The sequence below is a fragment of the Ranitomeya variabilis genome, chromosome 6, assembly GCF_051348905.1.
Source record: "Ranitomeya variabilis isolate aRanVar5 chromosome 6, aRanVar5.hap1, whole genome shotgun sequence".
Classification (NCBI taxonomy): domain Eukaryota; kingdom Metazoa; phylum Chordata; class Amphibia; order Anura; family Dendrobatidae; genus Ranitomeya; species Ranitomeya variabilis.
Genome location: NC_135237.1, coordinates 81646124 through 81662750, shown reverse-complemented (window position 1 = coordinate 81662750; position 16627 = coordinate 81646124). Strand labels below are relative to the sequence as shown.

Below are 16627 nucleotides of genomic sequence, written 5' to 3'. Positions count from 1 at the left end.
CAGTTATTTTACAGCAGTTTAATATGTATCATCTGATAAAGATATTACGCATGTTTTCAGGCCATTGAAGGGCGTACTACAATTGTTATTGCTCACCGTCTCAGTACCGTGTGGACAGCAGATTTGATTGTGGTGGTGGAGAATGGCACTGTTGCTGAGCAAGGAACACATTCAGAACTAATGGAAAGAAAGGGAATATATTATTCTCTTGCAACAGCCCAGGTATGTTCACAATATGACAATAAAAATAGTTAATATATTGTTGGTCTATCATACCATTCACATACAATTTTGTAGCAGCAGTAGTTGAAGCATTTTCTCCTTAGATTTTATCTACCTATACAAAGATTTGGGCTCAATGGAAGAAGAAAATCTTTCCAGAACATAAATAAGAAGATCTTTTTTAGCAAAGAGAACATGAAGTGAACATGGACCACTTTTACACTGGTAAAAAGCCAGTACACAAAATCATGCATAAATATTAGAGATTATCAAATTGTCCTGAAACTTGCAGATCCTGGCAAATTCAAACAATTTGCAATTCAATTCAAGTGGATCTAAATAAAATGCCCACCACTACTTCACATATTGTTGAAGAGAGGGCGGACCCATATGGTTTGAGGCATGGTATCACAGTACCAATCAGTTATCACATCACATTTTCTAGAGCTGAGTATCGGACTCTCACAGGTACTAAAAAAGATGAGGTAGAAAAAACTACTTTTTTCACTCCTAGTTGAGATATCAGCTAACCTGTTCCTGTTTCATTAATAAAGGGATAATTTTTGGACAGCTTGTGAAAATCTATTGCTTCTTCGCTTAGAAAAGAAGAATGCTGTTGATACTCCCCAATCAAGGATAATTTTTAAACCAACCCACGTAAAACCACAGCTTTATCCATTTGCAGTGTCTGGTAAGAAACACCAGGGAGGCAGGCATATACATGCAAAAAATGGATCATTTTTGGATAGATTTAACAATATAAGTTAATGCATGATATTGTTAAATAAATTGCTGAATAATACGGGTTACCATCTGTTTTTTCTTAACCTGATATGTAAAGGTCACTTTGATATTTCTAAGGTTGTGTTTTCATTAAAGTGCTAGAAAGGTATTCAATACAGTCCTAGCTGACCTTGGAGTATTTCATATTTGTTCTGTGAAATTATATAGGCTTATAAGCACTTTGAGATTTGCAGTGAATCAATTTGCCACGAATCATACTTTCACCTTCAGGAGCACTCATGCCTAATCACTTTCCTAAAGATGGCAGCTGAACCAATAACATTTTCCTTTGCTTGGGAGCAAAATATTAAGCATCAGTGTCCCCAATTGGGCATCACTTATCTACAGGTCTAATTAAAGATATAAACCCACAATTTATTATCTCCTATTACATAATATAATCAGTGCCCATCCTGTGGTCTTTAGTCCAATGTGCATTCTCCTAACTAACATATTAGCCATAAATCAGTACATGGTAACAATGATTTCCCAATGTTTTATTATGATAAAGATAAATTATCTTTTTTCCAAAGTAATCTGATTTTCTGTATGAAACAGCCCATGGTAAAATAATAAGAAACATTTGCATTTCGTTCTTTAATCTAATTTAAAGGGAATGTATCAACAGTAAATGACCTATCAGGTTTTTGTGTTAAAAGTATTTTTCCACACTTGTTTAAAACTTTTGCATAGTAGCTTTCCGTTATATTCATGGGTCAACACATGATATAGACAGAACTTTGTATCAAAATAATCTCATCCCCACAACTTACTTTATTTTCAGACTATAAAAGCGGCAGAAGAGGCCGAAACTGGACAAAATGAGGAAGCAAAACAGGACAAACCACCTCTACTGCAGAGATTATACTCTAACATGTCCAATGGAAAATTTTCTATATCTGATAACGGAGAAGAAGAAGATAGCGAGGCGGAAACAGAAGAGGTGAAGAGACAGCAAGTAGAGATAAGCGAATATATTCAATGGGAATTGAATTCTACTTTGCATTTGTCCAAATAGGGATTTTTTGTAATTCACTTCTATGTGGATTCAACTGAGCTGTAAATTCCCAACCAAAGGTTAAAGCGTAATTGTCGTTTTCATTTTCATTTTTATTTCATAAATCAATAGTACACGTGAAAATAAGCAACTTTGTAATATATCTTAGCTTAGCAGTGAAGTGTGCTTTTTTTCTCTTCCAAAATTGATCAGTCATTATCAAAATTTTAAATTCTGAGGTAAAATCTGTATTCAGTGAAGACACATTATTACATTACTGAGATAGGAGATGGCGGCTGTTACTGATGAGATTCTATGTAGACGGGTGTGGAGGGAGGAGCTAGAGGCAGAGCTCCTCCTCCTCCTCCTATTTATACAGTAATGTAACAATCTGTCTTCACTAAATACAGATTTTACCTCAGAATTGAGAATTTTGATAATGACTGATCGTGATATATTACAAAGTTGCTTATTTTTATGTGTACTATTGACGTTCGGTCCTTGGTGCATATTCTTATCACTGCCATGAGTGCTGAATCCATCTCTCGTTAGGTCAGGAACTTCCGGCTCTGATGATGCCCATGACATCATCACCTTACTTGCATCCCAAGGATTCAGCACTCACAGTGGTGATTAGAAGATGAGACAAGGACCGGACGGGTGATGGTGAAGAGCGGAGTGTCCAGGAGATGAGCGCAAGGTGAGTATAAGTATTTCTTTTTATTTTTACTTTTTATGTTTGTTATACTCTGGGGTTTGGAGAGACCTCGGAGTATAATAAAGGACATTCAATTCATGGAGAACTTCTCTGGGCGCAGCTATGGCTGGTTTATAAGTAGCAGTCACAACTGAAGCTGATGTCTAAAGAGGCCACAATGTCCCTTAGGCCGGGGTCATACTTGCGAGTTCAATGCGTGCAATTATATGTTTTAGACACTATTTCCAACTCCAGCATGGACATTTATATTACTGACTAGATGGTAGCCCGATTCTAACGCTTCGGGTATTCTAGAATATGAATGTAGTTTATTTATGAAGATTTTAGAATAATACATTGAATACACAGGATTCGGCCAACCGCGACCAATTAGCGAAGCGTGGTTCAACTCCCGCGTCAATTTGCGGCCGGACTGCGCCTGCCGCTGATTGCTCGCGGCCGGACTGCGCCTGCCGCTGATTGCTCGCGGCCGGCCATGTACTATATAGCACAGCCACGTAGTATACACTATGTTCCAAATTATTATGCTAATTACATTTTTCTCGGATTTTCCTAAATGGTCGGTGCAAATACCAGTCAGTCTAATAAAAGTCATCACCCGTTAGATTATACATTGAATTTTATTGAAGAAACCTCCCAATGATAACAGTATAATCTCCAAAATGAATAAAAACTCAAAATGCACTGTTCCAAATTATTAGGCACAGTAGAATTTCTAAACATTTGATATGTTTTAAAGAACTGAAAATGCTCATTTGTGGAATTTGCAGCATTAGGAGGTCACATTCACTGAACAAAAAAGCTATTTAACTCCAAAACATCCTAACAGGCCAAGTTACATGTTACCATAGGAGCCCTTCATTGATATCACCTTCACAATTCTTTCATCCATTGAACTTGTGAGTTTTTGGAGAGTTTCTGCTTATATTTCTTTGCATGAAGTCAGAATAGCCTCCCAGAGCTGCTGTTTTGATGTGAACTGCCTCCCACCCTCATAGATCTTTTGTTTGATGATACTCCAAAGGTTCTCTATAAGGTTGAGGTCAGAGGAAGATGGTGGCCATACCATGAGTTTATCTCCTTTTATGCCCATAGCAGCCAATTACTCAGAGGTATTCATTTTCATGCATGAAGATGATTTTGCTCCTGAAGGCACGTTTCTGCTTTTTAGACCATGGAAGAAAGTTGTCAGTCAGAAACTCTATATATTTTGCTGAGGTCATTTTCACACCTTCAGGAACCTTAAAGGGCCCCACCAGCTGGTTCCCCATGATTCCAGCCCAAAACATGACTCCTCCACCTCCTTGCTGACTTCGCAGCCTTGTTGGGACATGGTGGCCATCCACCAACCATCCACTACTCCATCCATCTGGACCGTCCAGAGTTGCTCAGTAAACAAGACTGTTTGAGAATTAGTCTTCATGTATGTCTCGGCCCACTGCAACCCTTTCTGCTTGTGAACACTGTTTAGGAGTGGCCGAATAGTAGGTTTATGCACCACAGCAAGCTTTTGAAGGGATTTCCATGACAGACAGAAAGAAAGACAGACAGACAGAAAGACGGAAGTGACCCTTAGACAATTATATAGTAGATGTTTGTGTGACTAAGGCCGGGGTCACACTTATGAGTTCAATGTGAGAAACTCGCACGGGTCTCTCGCATCAATACCTGGCACAGCCGCCGGCACTCAGGTCCGAAGCGTGCATCTGCATAGAAATACATGCAGACGCACACTCCGTTCCCGAGTGCCGGCGGCAGTGCTGGGACTTGATGAGAGAGACTCGTGCGAGTTTCTCACATTGAACTCGTAAGTGTGACCCCGGATTTAGTCACACAAACATCAGTAATATAATTGTCTATGCTGGATTTATTAAAGTGGTTCATGCTAGTTGATAAATTGTATGCATCAATATACACTTTTGTCTAAGATTGCTCTACCTAATTGTTAGCTTCATATACAGTAGTAATTGACAACATTTTGGTGCAACTGTGATCAAGTGGCAGGCATTAACACAAATAGTTTTTTACTCCATTTCCACAGAAAAAACTTCCAAACATTTCATTTTTCCGGATATTAAGACTGAATAAATCAGAGTGGCCATATATTATGCTTGGAACACTTGCGGCATTAATCAATGGAATAGGTCACCCAGCTTTCAGTATACTATTCGCTAAAGTTATAACTGTAAGTATATTTTAGGCATGCATCTTCCATATTTCTGTTAAGAATGTAATAGTTCAAACTGAACTGGGCTTTTTTTCATTATTTTTGATAAATCACTGCAAAAAAACACAATTCCTGCAATGTGTCAACGCAGTATTGAAATACTTTTCTAAATATATAGGATAAATAATAATAATCAAATAGCATTATTTTACTTAATTGTATAGCCAATCTATAAATCAGGATTAAAAATATTTTTAAAAAATCCACAATTATTAAAGCTAGTAGAGTGATAATATTAGTTACTATATGTTCAGAATCATCACATATCTTGTAATCTTTTCCCTTTTTTTAACAGATATTTGAAACTAATGATTCAGAGAAAATACGATCAGAAATAAATCTGTATTCGATAATTATTGCGGTTATTGGTGTGGTTTCTTTCTTCACATTTTTTCTGCAGGTTAGTTAACTCTTCATTTCTTCTATAAATTGTATTCTGCTGTAGTATCATGCTGTAGACACATAGGCACTTATTTCATCAAAGCAATTTTGCCATAATTTTGGCATAAATTGCCTTGGAAAGTTGCAAAATTTTTGATGCAGCGCATCAGCTTCTTTCAGCTCTACCAAAGTCATTTCGGGATGGGTGCGTGGCTGGAGCTTGATGAGCTGTAATCACGATGATCTGTATTGTTCCCTACACAAGAAATCTCACTCCAGTCCGTGAAGTAAGATTTCTGGTGTGGTGCATGGAGATGCACACCACTTGTGAGATGTGCCCTCTTCATGAATTGGAAGCATCTGACTCCACCATGAATGTTCACAAAGACTGGCATGTGTGCTTGTGTATCGTTGACTGCTCTGTTTAATTTGGATGTCAGAGATTGACAATGGCATCCATATTGTTAACAAGTAACTGTTTCATAAATCAATAGTACACATGAAATTAGGAAACTTTGTAATATATCTCATCAGAGAAATCTATCTACTTCTTTCTCTGCCAGGACTGATCTTTCATTTTCAAAATTCTCAATTCATGGGTAAAATGTTGACTTTGTAACCTAGGTAGCATCTCAGCTCCTTAGCCCTCTCAACACACCGCGATCCACGTTATGATGAATTTATGTGTCATGATGCTTGACCGAGGCTGAGTATTTTGAAGGTGATCTGTCATCTTCCCCCCTAAGAGACAACTCGGACTGCTCATCTCGGACTACCTCATGGTAGAGCAGCCCTGACTACTATGATATTGATGGTCTGACACCCGACACCCCCTCAGATCAGCTGTTCTTCGCTCTGGAAGCAGTTGGAATTAAACAGTTGTGGAGCTGAACAGCACAGCTCAATCAGCTAGGCCATTGCTGGGTTCTGCAGATCAGGTTCTACTCGAGAGGGCATGCTGATCTGCAGTAGGTAGCAGCGGCCACTAAATAGGCAATGTAGCTGAATTGTTTAGCTTCTCAATTGTTTCCATTTAATTTCCCATTGATGTGATATTAATGACTATCCTAAGGATAGTTCATCAATATCATAGTTGTAGATCACCCTTTTAATGTCTTGATTAAACCTAAGAAAATAATCGACTACATCAAAATTAATATATGTACCTTAGTATCAAGTCGATAAATGCAAGTTTTTGGATTAAATTCAGGCTAAAAATTCACAAATTGCACAATTTTGATACATTTTAATCTGAAATTGTCTGTTTTGGAAAAGTGGCTAAAACGTAATGTTTAACTATTAGCGTGTGTGGTTGACAACTTTTAGATAGATTAACAAATGTCACAAATCTATGTCTTTGTTGTGAAAAAATATACTGAATTTTCTGACTTTAGCATAGGCCAAAATTTGGCCTCGTGATGTTTTCATATAGTTCTCATTTGAAGACATTTTACCGTTTTATTCATTTTTTCCAGTGTATAGTATATTTTACAGATCATGCTCTGTGTTTTTGGTTAGGGCTTCATGTTTGGAAGATCAGGGGAGGTCCTCACCATGCGGCTGAGACAAATGGCATTTAAATCTATGCTGCGCCAGGTTAGTTTGGCAATGAATATTACCCAATGAAGTGAATCTAATGTGTTGATCAGTGGTTATATTGGATATTTTGCCTATTTCTTTGTCTTAAGGAAATGTCATGGTTTGATGACAAGAAAAATAGCACTGGAGCTTTAACAACTCGACTTGCCACAGATGCTTCTCAGATACAGGCTGTAAGTACACATACTATTTCATCAATTTGATTCAGAACATTGACTTTTCTAAAATGTTGTTTTTGGGTTGTGGAATTGGTATGAAATAACCCCACAACCCAGCAATTAAACTTAAAGGGATATTCCTATCTCCAAGATCCTATCTCAATATGTAGTAAGTGTAGTAATAATAATATTAGCAAATACCTCCAATTAGATATTTAGAATTTTTTTTTCGATTCGCTATGTCGCTATTTGCTTTCCTCATGTGCAAGGCATTACAGGACCTTAGGTATCCATGGTTACAACCACTGATATAGTGAAGGTTAAGGTCCTGCAATGCCTGCACATGAGGAAAGGGACATAGCATATCAGAAAAACTATACTACATTTCTAAATGGAGGTATTTGCTAATATCATTATTATTACACCTACTACATATTGGGATAGGATCTTGGAGATGTGAATACCCCTTTAAATAAAACATGAAGTGTTACAACTGCTAAACTTTTAGGGTGCTTCTTTTCGTCCTATCAAGCGCTGGGACCTGTAATGGATAGGTGTCTTATAGACGTCTCTCCATTACTAATCCGTGGGCTCGATGTCACCTGACAATACAAAGGTGACAACAACTCCACAAATATGAACCCCACTTGCCACCGCCACAGGGCAAGTAGGAAGAGGAGGGCAAAGAGCCAGAATTAGCGCATCTAATAGATGTGCCATTTCTGGGTGGCTGTGGGCTGATATTTTTAGGCTGGGGGCCAATATCCATGGCCCCTTACCAGCTTAAGAATACCAGTCCCAGCTGTCTGGTTTAGTTTGGCTGGTTTTCAAAAATTGGGGGGACCCCTCTATTCTTGATAACCAGCCTTGCTGAAACTTACAACTGAGGGATGTAGCGCCCAGCTGTGAGGTTTGCCTGGCTGGTTATCAAAAATACAAGGGAACCTACGCTGTTTTTTTAAAAATGTATTTACAGCCGAATGTATTTTCGTAACATGTAATGTAACATGTATTTTCAGCCGAATGATGAATACTCCAAGCCACTCCTGCTTTCACTGTTATTAGTGAGAGCAGGCATTGGCTGATAGGAGCAGTAGTCAGTAGCAGCAGCGGGCTCAGGCTGTCATTTGACAGCAAGGGAAATGCATCTATCTGACCTGCGGTGATGATTTTACCGCCATTCAGAAGCAGTGTTTGCCACGTTGTCATACACATGACAACGCAACAACAAACACCCAGTGTTCGGGGGTCGAACCCAAACAGTAAGACAGACTTCCTGGAGAAGTCCATGTTCAGTGTTTGTGCCTGAACAGTAGTTGTTTTCGGTACAGACGCCAAACTTTACTGTTCGGGTTCGCCCATCTCTATAGCTCAGTAGTTGCTCTTCATTGGATGAAACACTTTGCATGGTTGCTCCAGACTCAGCTATAACAAGAAAAATAGAATTATTGTTTGACACCCTATTTAGGTGTACATACAGTGGGTATGGAATGTATTCAAACCCCTTTAATTTTTTCACTCTTTGTTTCATTGCAGCCATTTGGTAAATTCAAAAAAGTTCATTTTTTCATATTAATGTACAATCTGCACCCCATCTTGACGGGAAAAAAACAGAAATGTAGGAATTTTTGTAAATTTAATAAAAAAGAAAAACTGAAATATCACATGGTCATAAGTATTCAGACCCTTTGCTCAGACACTCATATTTAAGTCACATGCTGTCCATTCTCTTGTGATCCTCCTTGAGATGGTTCTACTCCTTCATTGGAGTCCAGCTGTGTTTAATTAAACTGATAGGACTTGATTTGGAAGGCACACACCTGTCTATATAAGACCTCACAACTCACAGTGCATGTCAGACCAAATGAGAATCATGAGGTCAAAGGAACTGGCCAAGTAGCTCAGAGACAGAATTGTGGCAAGGCACAGATCTGGCCGAGGTTACAACAGAATTTCTGCAGTGCTCAAGGTTCCTAGGAGCACAGTGGCCTCCATAATCCTTAAATGGAAGAAGTTTGGGACCGCCAGAAGTCTTCCTAGACCTGGCCGTCCAGCCAAACTGAGCAATCATGGGAGAAGAGCCTTGATGAGAGTGCTCTGGACCTCAGACTTGGCCGAAGGTTCAACTTCCAACAAGACAATGACCCTAAGCACACAGTTAAAATAACAAAGGAGTGGCTTCAGAACAACTCTGTGACCTTTCTTGACTGGCCCAATCCCAATTGAGCATCTCTGGAGAGACCTGAAAATGGCTTCCACCAACATTCACCGTCCAACCTGACGGAACTGAAGAGGATCTGCAAGGAAGAATGGCAGTGGATCCCCAAATCCTGGTGTGAAAAACTTGTTGCAACATTCCCAAGAAGACTGATGGCTGTCCTAGCTTAAAAGGGTGCTTCTACTCAATATTGAGCAAAGGGTCTGAATACTTATGACCAGGTGATATTTCAGTTTTTCTGTTTTAATTAATTTGCAAAAATGACTATATTTCTGTTTTTTTTTCAGTCAAGATGAGGTGCAGAGTGTACATTAATGAGAAAAAAATGAACTTTTTTGATTTTACCAAATAGCTTCAATGAAACAAAGAGTGAACAATTTAAAGGGGTATGAATACTTTCCATACCCACTGTAGATCCTATATAAGAATACAGTTTAATGCAGTATATTTATTTGTCAACTCAATCAGGCAACTGGCTCCAGACTTGGACTGATCGCTGAAAACCTTTCCACAATGGGAGTGGGCATCATAGTGTCTTTCATTTTTGGATGGGAAATGACATTGGTTATCCTACTCCTAACTCCAGTTCTCGTGACCACTGGCTTTCTTGAGACCAGAGCACTTGTTGGCTTCGCAAATAAAGATAAAAAACAGCTTCAATACGCTGGAAAGGTAAGTGCTCATCACTTTATTAGATGCTATATATACAAAATAGAAATGCTCATGTATATATATGAGTCGCCCACCAGGGCAATAGGGATACTCGGTACCGAGTCTGGTCGCTCTTAAAGAAGATGTCACAGTGGCTGTGACCCAGTCCGTGGCCCTGAGCGCTCACTTAAAAGGGGAAAAGTCTTTTAAGGGAATTTGGTAATAAAGAGTTTGTTCATGACGCCACCTGTGGTGTTCAGTCAGTAGGACCGACGCTGCTTAAAGGGGTCCTCTGGGGAGATATTACTGCAGCAAGATGGTGACACTTCCCACAGGTGAAATGTGGTCCCCAGGGCTCCCAAGGTGTATGGAAAGGATGGTGTATGCCGGCACATAAGTGGAGGACACAGGTAAAGTCTTTATCTGGTTTACTGGCAGTATAGCAGTCCACAGTCCGGAGTACCAGGAACAGGTGATGGTGTGGCCCAGCCGGCCTGGAGGCAATGGTAGATCCCTCTCCCAGGTGAGGTCCGTAAGCCTTTCCTACTTGCACTGATGTGCGGGGTCCCTGCTGCCTGAAGCTTGCTGGCAAAGTACCCCTTCCTTCCCCTGTCCTGGGACAGGTACCTGTATGGCGGGCAGCTTGAGCCATTTTACAGTGTCTCTATCACAACCCAGGCTCTCCAGATGCTGCTTCGTCTTCAGGTGGGGTGTTTGAGCAAATTACATACAGTTCAATGCCCTCCGGTTCTGTTGCGTGTCCTGGAGCACAACACGACCTTGGGCTCCCGGTGCCTGGCTCCTGCACTTTGGCGCTGCGGGTGCCCAGTCACAGTTCCCTTCTGAGCCCCCTTCCTTTTCCACTGTGCTCCTTTCCTCAGTAGCTCCACCACATTCCACACCCCTCAGATTCTCTTTCTTTCCTGGAGCTGCAGCACAAATCCTGGCTGCATGGCTCCACTATCTGCACTTCACTCTTCAGTGTCTCTTCCTAACTGAACTGACTCCTCCTCCAGACCAGAATACTTAAAGCTGAGGAAAGATCCCCTGAATCCGGGTCCTGAGCTCCCCCTTCTGGCCTAGATTCAGAATGTGTTGTATGTGGCTGCCTTACCTGGTAAAGGAAATCCCCCTTACCTCCAAGCATGATATCGCCCTCCCCGAAAGGAAGGCAACATCACTGTAACAAACGGTTACCTTGGGTGTTACATATGCAATAATCTGATATCTAAAAATTATTTATGGCTATTTCTTTAGCACCACTTGGAAATGGTTGTTTAGTGTTATATATTTCTCCTGAACAACAATGCACTCAAGGTACGCACTGTGCACAAGTTTTGAATTAATGGGCTATACTGCGGTTCCTTGGGCAGTCAAATGCTCCAGGAGCTGCTTGAAAGGGTCGCTGGGCTATTTCAATACTGCAATCCCTTTATTCTTGAATCTTGGGTGTTTCAGCAGTTCGGACCACCACCCATCAGAAAGTAGTGGCATATAATTAATAGCCTGAAATAATAAATCATGGATGAACATTTTACATAGCATACTTAGCAATTGGGTAAATTTAAGGCAGGTTCTAATTTCATAAATGTGAATATATGGAAATATATAAATATTTTTCTGTTCTTATTAAAATTGATAGATTGCAACTGAAGCAGTGGATAATATCCGAACTGTGGTGTCACTGACCAGAGAAACAACATTTGAAGAAATGTATAGCGAAAGCTTACAGAAGCCATACAGGTCAGAAGTCATTCACATTTATCTACTGTTTATTATCTACACTAACAGTTGTTTTGTCCTCCTGAACTTAAAAATTAATAGCTTCTTTAAAGGTTTGTCTAGTTTATACAACCTCTTTTTGTTAGAGAGGTGCCCTAATAAAAGGCTGATCACAATGCGGCCCTGTAATCAATAGTGCTGCCGGAAATTAAAAATTACACAACAGCCATTGAAATTTTTGGCTTGTTACTGTGATGTAGAGTGCAGGTCCTCTATTGTGAGAGATGATCTATATAGTAGATCTCTGGTACTGGGATAGACTTTTAGAGCAGTGACTTGACACTAGCTTTAAAATGGAGTTTTACACCCCCTTTTTGAAAATTGCCCAGAAAAGCAAAGTAGCAAAGTTTCAATGTGTAATTTATTTGTTTTACTCACTTTTATAGCACCATTAATTCCACAGCGCTTTACAGACATTATCGGCATCTCCAATAGTCTTCTATTCCGGGGTCTCCACCAGGACCTGTATTTTCAGACTCCTGACTCTCAGCCAATCAGTGACTTTAGTCAGATGACTATGCTGATGGGACATCATTAGTGATGAGTGAAATTGTTCAGAAAATGATCGTCAAATATAAATTTGGCATGAATTTGGCACACTCGGATTCGTGATCGTAAACACGAGCAAAATTTTATAAAATTAAGAAAAATATGTAACATTTGGTAAAAGTGCAGAAAAATATTTGCGTTGTCACAAAAGTATTTTCAGCACTTTAGCAACGATATTGATGGTGTATCATGGGCATTTTACATGTGTTTGATGAGGGGAGGGGGTTTGCAGAGCTCAGAGGTGGGCATTCTTGTAAACAGTCATTTTTTTCCCTAACATTATGTGTGCACATTGCGACTAGCCAATCAGGGCACAGGAAACATCCACAATGTCCTGACACAACGGGTTTTGTCATTGGCTTCTGAAATCACATGTCCCTCTCCATATAAATAGTGGACATCTTGTTTAGCGCCATTTTGACACTGTAACAGTGCAGAGAGACTGCTCCTGACGCTGGCACTGTTAACAGCAAGATTTTAGCTAGTTAGTTAGGCAATTGTATATCCATCAGATAGTGTAGCTAGCTAGTGTCCATTGTGTTTATTGTGCTCCATGCACGAGTATAGCATTCTAATTAATATTTTTTCTCTAGCTACATGTGAAACAGCCTGCTGTATCCCATCTTGTCATTTAGTGCTGTGGAGATATAAAACTGTCTGCAGACCTAAGGCACATGTTATGTTGCTAAATGTGAAACAGCCTTCTGTATCCCACATTGTCATTTTGTGGCGGTGATATGAACCTGTCTGCAGACAGTTGCAAAAAGTTGCAAAAGCTAGACAACCCGCAATATCACACTTTGTCATTTGGTTGGGTTGAAATTAAGCTGTAGAGGCCTGATCCAGAGGCCACAAAAAATCTGCTCCTAGTGTCATACAGTATGGGACCTGACTTTAAAATAGTTTGTAGCATTGAGTTTGTTATAGAGGCCTGATCCAGATGCCACAAAAATTCTTCTGTTCCTAGTGTCATACAGTAGGGGACCTGAATTTAAAATAGTTTGTAGCATCTAGTGTGTTATAGAGGCCTTATCCATAGGCCACAAAAAATCTTCTGTTCCTATTGTCATACAGTAGGAGACCTGACTTTAAAATAGTTTGTAGCATCTAGTGTGTTATAGAGGCCTGATCCATAGGCTCAAAAACTTCTTCTGTTCCTAGTGTCATACAGTATGGGACCTGACTTTAAAATAGTTTGTAGCATCTAGTGTGTTACAGAGGCCTGATCCATAGGCCCCAAAAACTTCTTCTGTTCCTAGTGTCATACAGTAGGGGGCCTGATTTTAAAATAGTTTGTAGCATCTAGTGTGTTATAGAAGCCTGATCCATAGGCCACAAAAAATTCTTGTGTTGCTAATTTCATACAGTATGGGACCTGACTTTAAAATAGTTTGTAGCATCTAGTGTGTTATAGAGGACTGATCCATAGGCCCCAAAAACTTCTTCTGTTCCTAGTGTCATACAGTAGGGGGGCCTGACTTTAAAATAGTTTGAAGCATCTAGTGTGTTATAGAAGCCTGATTGATAGGCCACAAAAAATTCTTCTGTTCCTAGTATCATACAGTAGGGGACCTGACTTTAAAATAGTTTGTAGCATCTTGTGTGTTATAGAGGCCTGATCCATAGACCACAAAAAATTCTTCTGTTCCTATTGTCATGCAGTAGGGGACCTGACTTTCAAATTGTTTGTAGCATAACTTCTTTGTCACACAGGCCTCATCCACTCTCAAACAATTCTTTTTTTCTGTGTCATTACACGATACAGCACACCCTATTTCAACTTGGAATTTATTGTCGCTGAAATTCAGCTGTTTGCAGAGGTGTTGCAGAGTTTAAAATCTATTTTTTGTTTCTTATATTGTACTCCTACCACACTCTCTGAGCAACATGACTGGGAAAAAGCGAGGCCGCGGTGGAAGGGGAATTAGGCTTGATGTTCAAGGTGTATGTGGGGTAGGTGGTAATGTTTGTGAAAGCACTAGTGAAGCAACATCACTTCCTATGCAAAGACAACTGACAACTTACAGTATGTTACTGGACAGGCTATACCACTACCCTTCTTTGGCAGATGCACAGTGGTATGCCTTGTCGATGATGCCCAGACAGAGCATGTACTCGAGTAGATGGCAATCATAGCTTCAAGTGGCCTCTCCTCCTCTTCCTCCACCTCAACATCACACCTAGTACAGTCCACAGAGGTGACACCAAAATTACCCATGCTTTTCCCCTCATCCCAACTATCCAACCATTCGACTGACTGTATGGAACCACAGATGGGTGAGTCTGAAGAGTTGTTCACACATTCTATGCCATGTTCATCAGAAGTGTGCTCAAAAGCTTTGCATAGTCAAGAGGAGGAAATCTGCACCGATGACCAAAATTTTTTTAGCTTGGATCCGGGCCACGACAAGGTATGGTCCAAACAGCATCCTGACCCTTGTCATCAGACATTAACCCCTGGGAGGAGGTGATCCTGATGAGACAGATATCTGAGGCTCATGCGGACTGCACTGTGCTGTCAGGGCAAGAAGAGGAGGAGCATGAATCCAAAGGTGAGGAATATGATAACACAGAGGATGATGATGATGTGGTGTTAGATCCCAATTGGCGTGAACATAAAAGCACATAGCTGAGTATGTCATCTGAGGATGAAGATGAGGAGGTTATGTTTTGCCATACATCGCAGATATGTAGTGATGCTGCCACGACGAGCAATGTATCCTTAGCCACAACTGTGCCTGTGACCAGCAGCATCCGCAGGTCTGCAGCTTGCAGGACTGGCAAGGGTTGCCTAACCTCTGCCTTTTTTGACACTACAAAAGATGAGCCAACTCATGTAATCTGTCAACTTTGCAAAAGAAAAACTGAGACGAGGTAAAATGTGCAATAATTTGACTACTACATGTATGAACCTTAACATGTGCAATCAACATGTTTTACTGTGGGAATCCCACTGCACAAAAATGTGGACCAGCGGACTTCAACAACCATCAACCACCCCATCAATTGTATCTGCTGCTTCTTCCTCCTCTGTTACCATGCCAACTGTCAAGACGCATGTGTTCGACCGCAGAAACTCAGGTTCTTTACCCGCTCCAGTCACGCTGACTGAGAGCCCACCATCAGCTGTAACGGAAGCCTGCTGTTTTTGACCTATCTCAATCCACCGTAAACACGCTCGCCTGCACCTCTCTCATGGTCCATCAGTTTGTCCAGTTCACTGTTCTCCGCCCTCTCTCAGCACTGCAGCCAGCCCATGGTTCTGCAGTTGTGGTCACTTAAAGATTGTTTCCTCCTATGCATGACAAAGCTAAGAGGTTGAACTCCACCTTCTCCAATCTGTTGGCCACGGAAATGCTGCCTTTCTGCCTGGTAGATACAGACGGTTTACGAAAGCTGATGACCTTCGCAGTCTCCCAGGACCAATTACCCAGTCACCATTACTTTTCTAAGAAAGCTGTGCCTGCGATACACCAGCATGTCACAGACAACATCACCCGCTCCTTGACAAAATATCTGTCTGCCAGGGTGCATTTCACCACAGACACTTGGACGAGTAAGCATGACCAAGGGCATTACATCTCGCTGACTGGGCACTGGGTGACTCTGGTGGCTGTGAGGACAGGAGCTGCTCCACAAGTTTTGGAATCCCCAAGGCTTGCAGAACAAACCTCTACATTTAACGCTTCCTCCACTGATTTTGCCTCCTCTATCTCCTCTAGGGCCTCCACCTGCACCCTCAACTTCTGCGTTAACGAGACACACATTCCAACAGTGCAGAGTGAATCCTCACCACATCTGTACTGCGCAGCTAGGGCTCACTGCAATCAGGCAGTATTAAAATTGATATGCCTTGGAGATCGCAGTCATACAGCTGAAGAGTTGTGGACAGCTCTCCAGGCTGAGTTTGATCAATGGCTGTCTCCGCTAAACCTGCATCCAGGGAAGGCTGTGTCCAATAATGGTACAAACCTGGTGGTGGCCCTACGGCGAGGCCAGCTCACACAAGTGCCTTACATGGCTCACATACTCAACCTGATGGTACAGTGTTTTCTCCGCCACTATCCTGGCCTAGGTGAGCTGCTCCAGAAAGCACATAAGCTGTGTGCTCATTTCAGCCGTTCGCACCCCTCTGGTCATCGACTTGCATCGATACAGAGGTCTTTGTCCATGCCAGTTAACAGGTTGATATGCGATGTGCTGACACGGTGGAATTCCACTCTGCACATGTTGCAGCAACTATGGCTGCAACAACGAGCCCTGATGTAGTATGTCTTGTCATATATCCTGGACCAGTGCAATACGGATGTGGCGCATAGCACGTTTACAGAGTGGGCACAGA

The 16627-nt window shown here is 41.1% G+C and overlaps 1 protein-coding gene across 3 annotated transcripts in view; it reads left to right on the top strand.

Annotated features, from left to right (window-relative positions):
* LOC143781837 (ATP-binding cassette sub-family B member 5-like) overlaps positions 1–16627 on the top strand; it is a 121734-nt gene that overhangs the window by 84075 nt on the left and 21032 nt on the right. For all 3 annotated transcript variants that reach the window (XM_077268719.1, XM_077268720.1, XM_077268718.1), the window contains exons 15-22: positions 61–222; positions 1790–1948; positions 4762–4905; positions 5243–5347; positions 6847–6924; positions 7017–7100; positions 9772–9975; positions 11597–11697. In XM_077268719.1, coding sequence (XP_077124834.1) covers positions 61–222; positions 1790–1948; positions 4762–4905; positions 5243–5347; positions 6847–6924; positions 7017–7100; positions 9772–9975; positions 11597–11697 — 1037 coding nt within the window. The remainder of the gene's footprint in view (positions 1–60; positions 223–1789; positions 1949–4761; positions 4906–5242; positions 5348–6846; positions 6925–7016; positions 7101–9771; positions 9976–11596; positions 11698–16627) is intronic.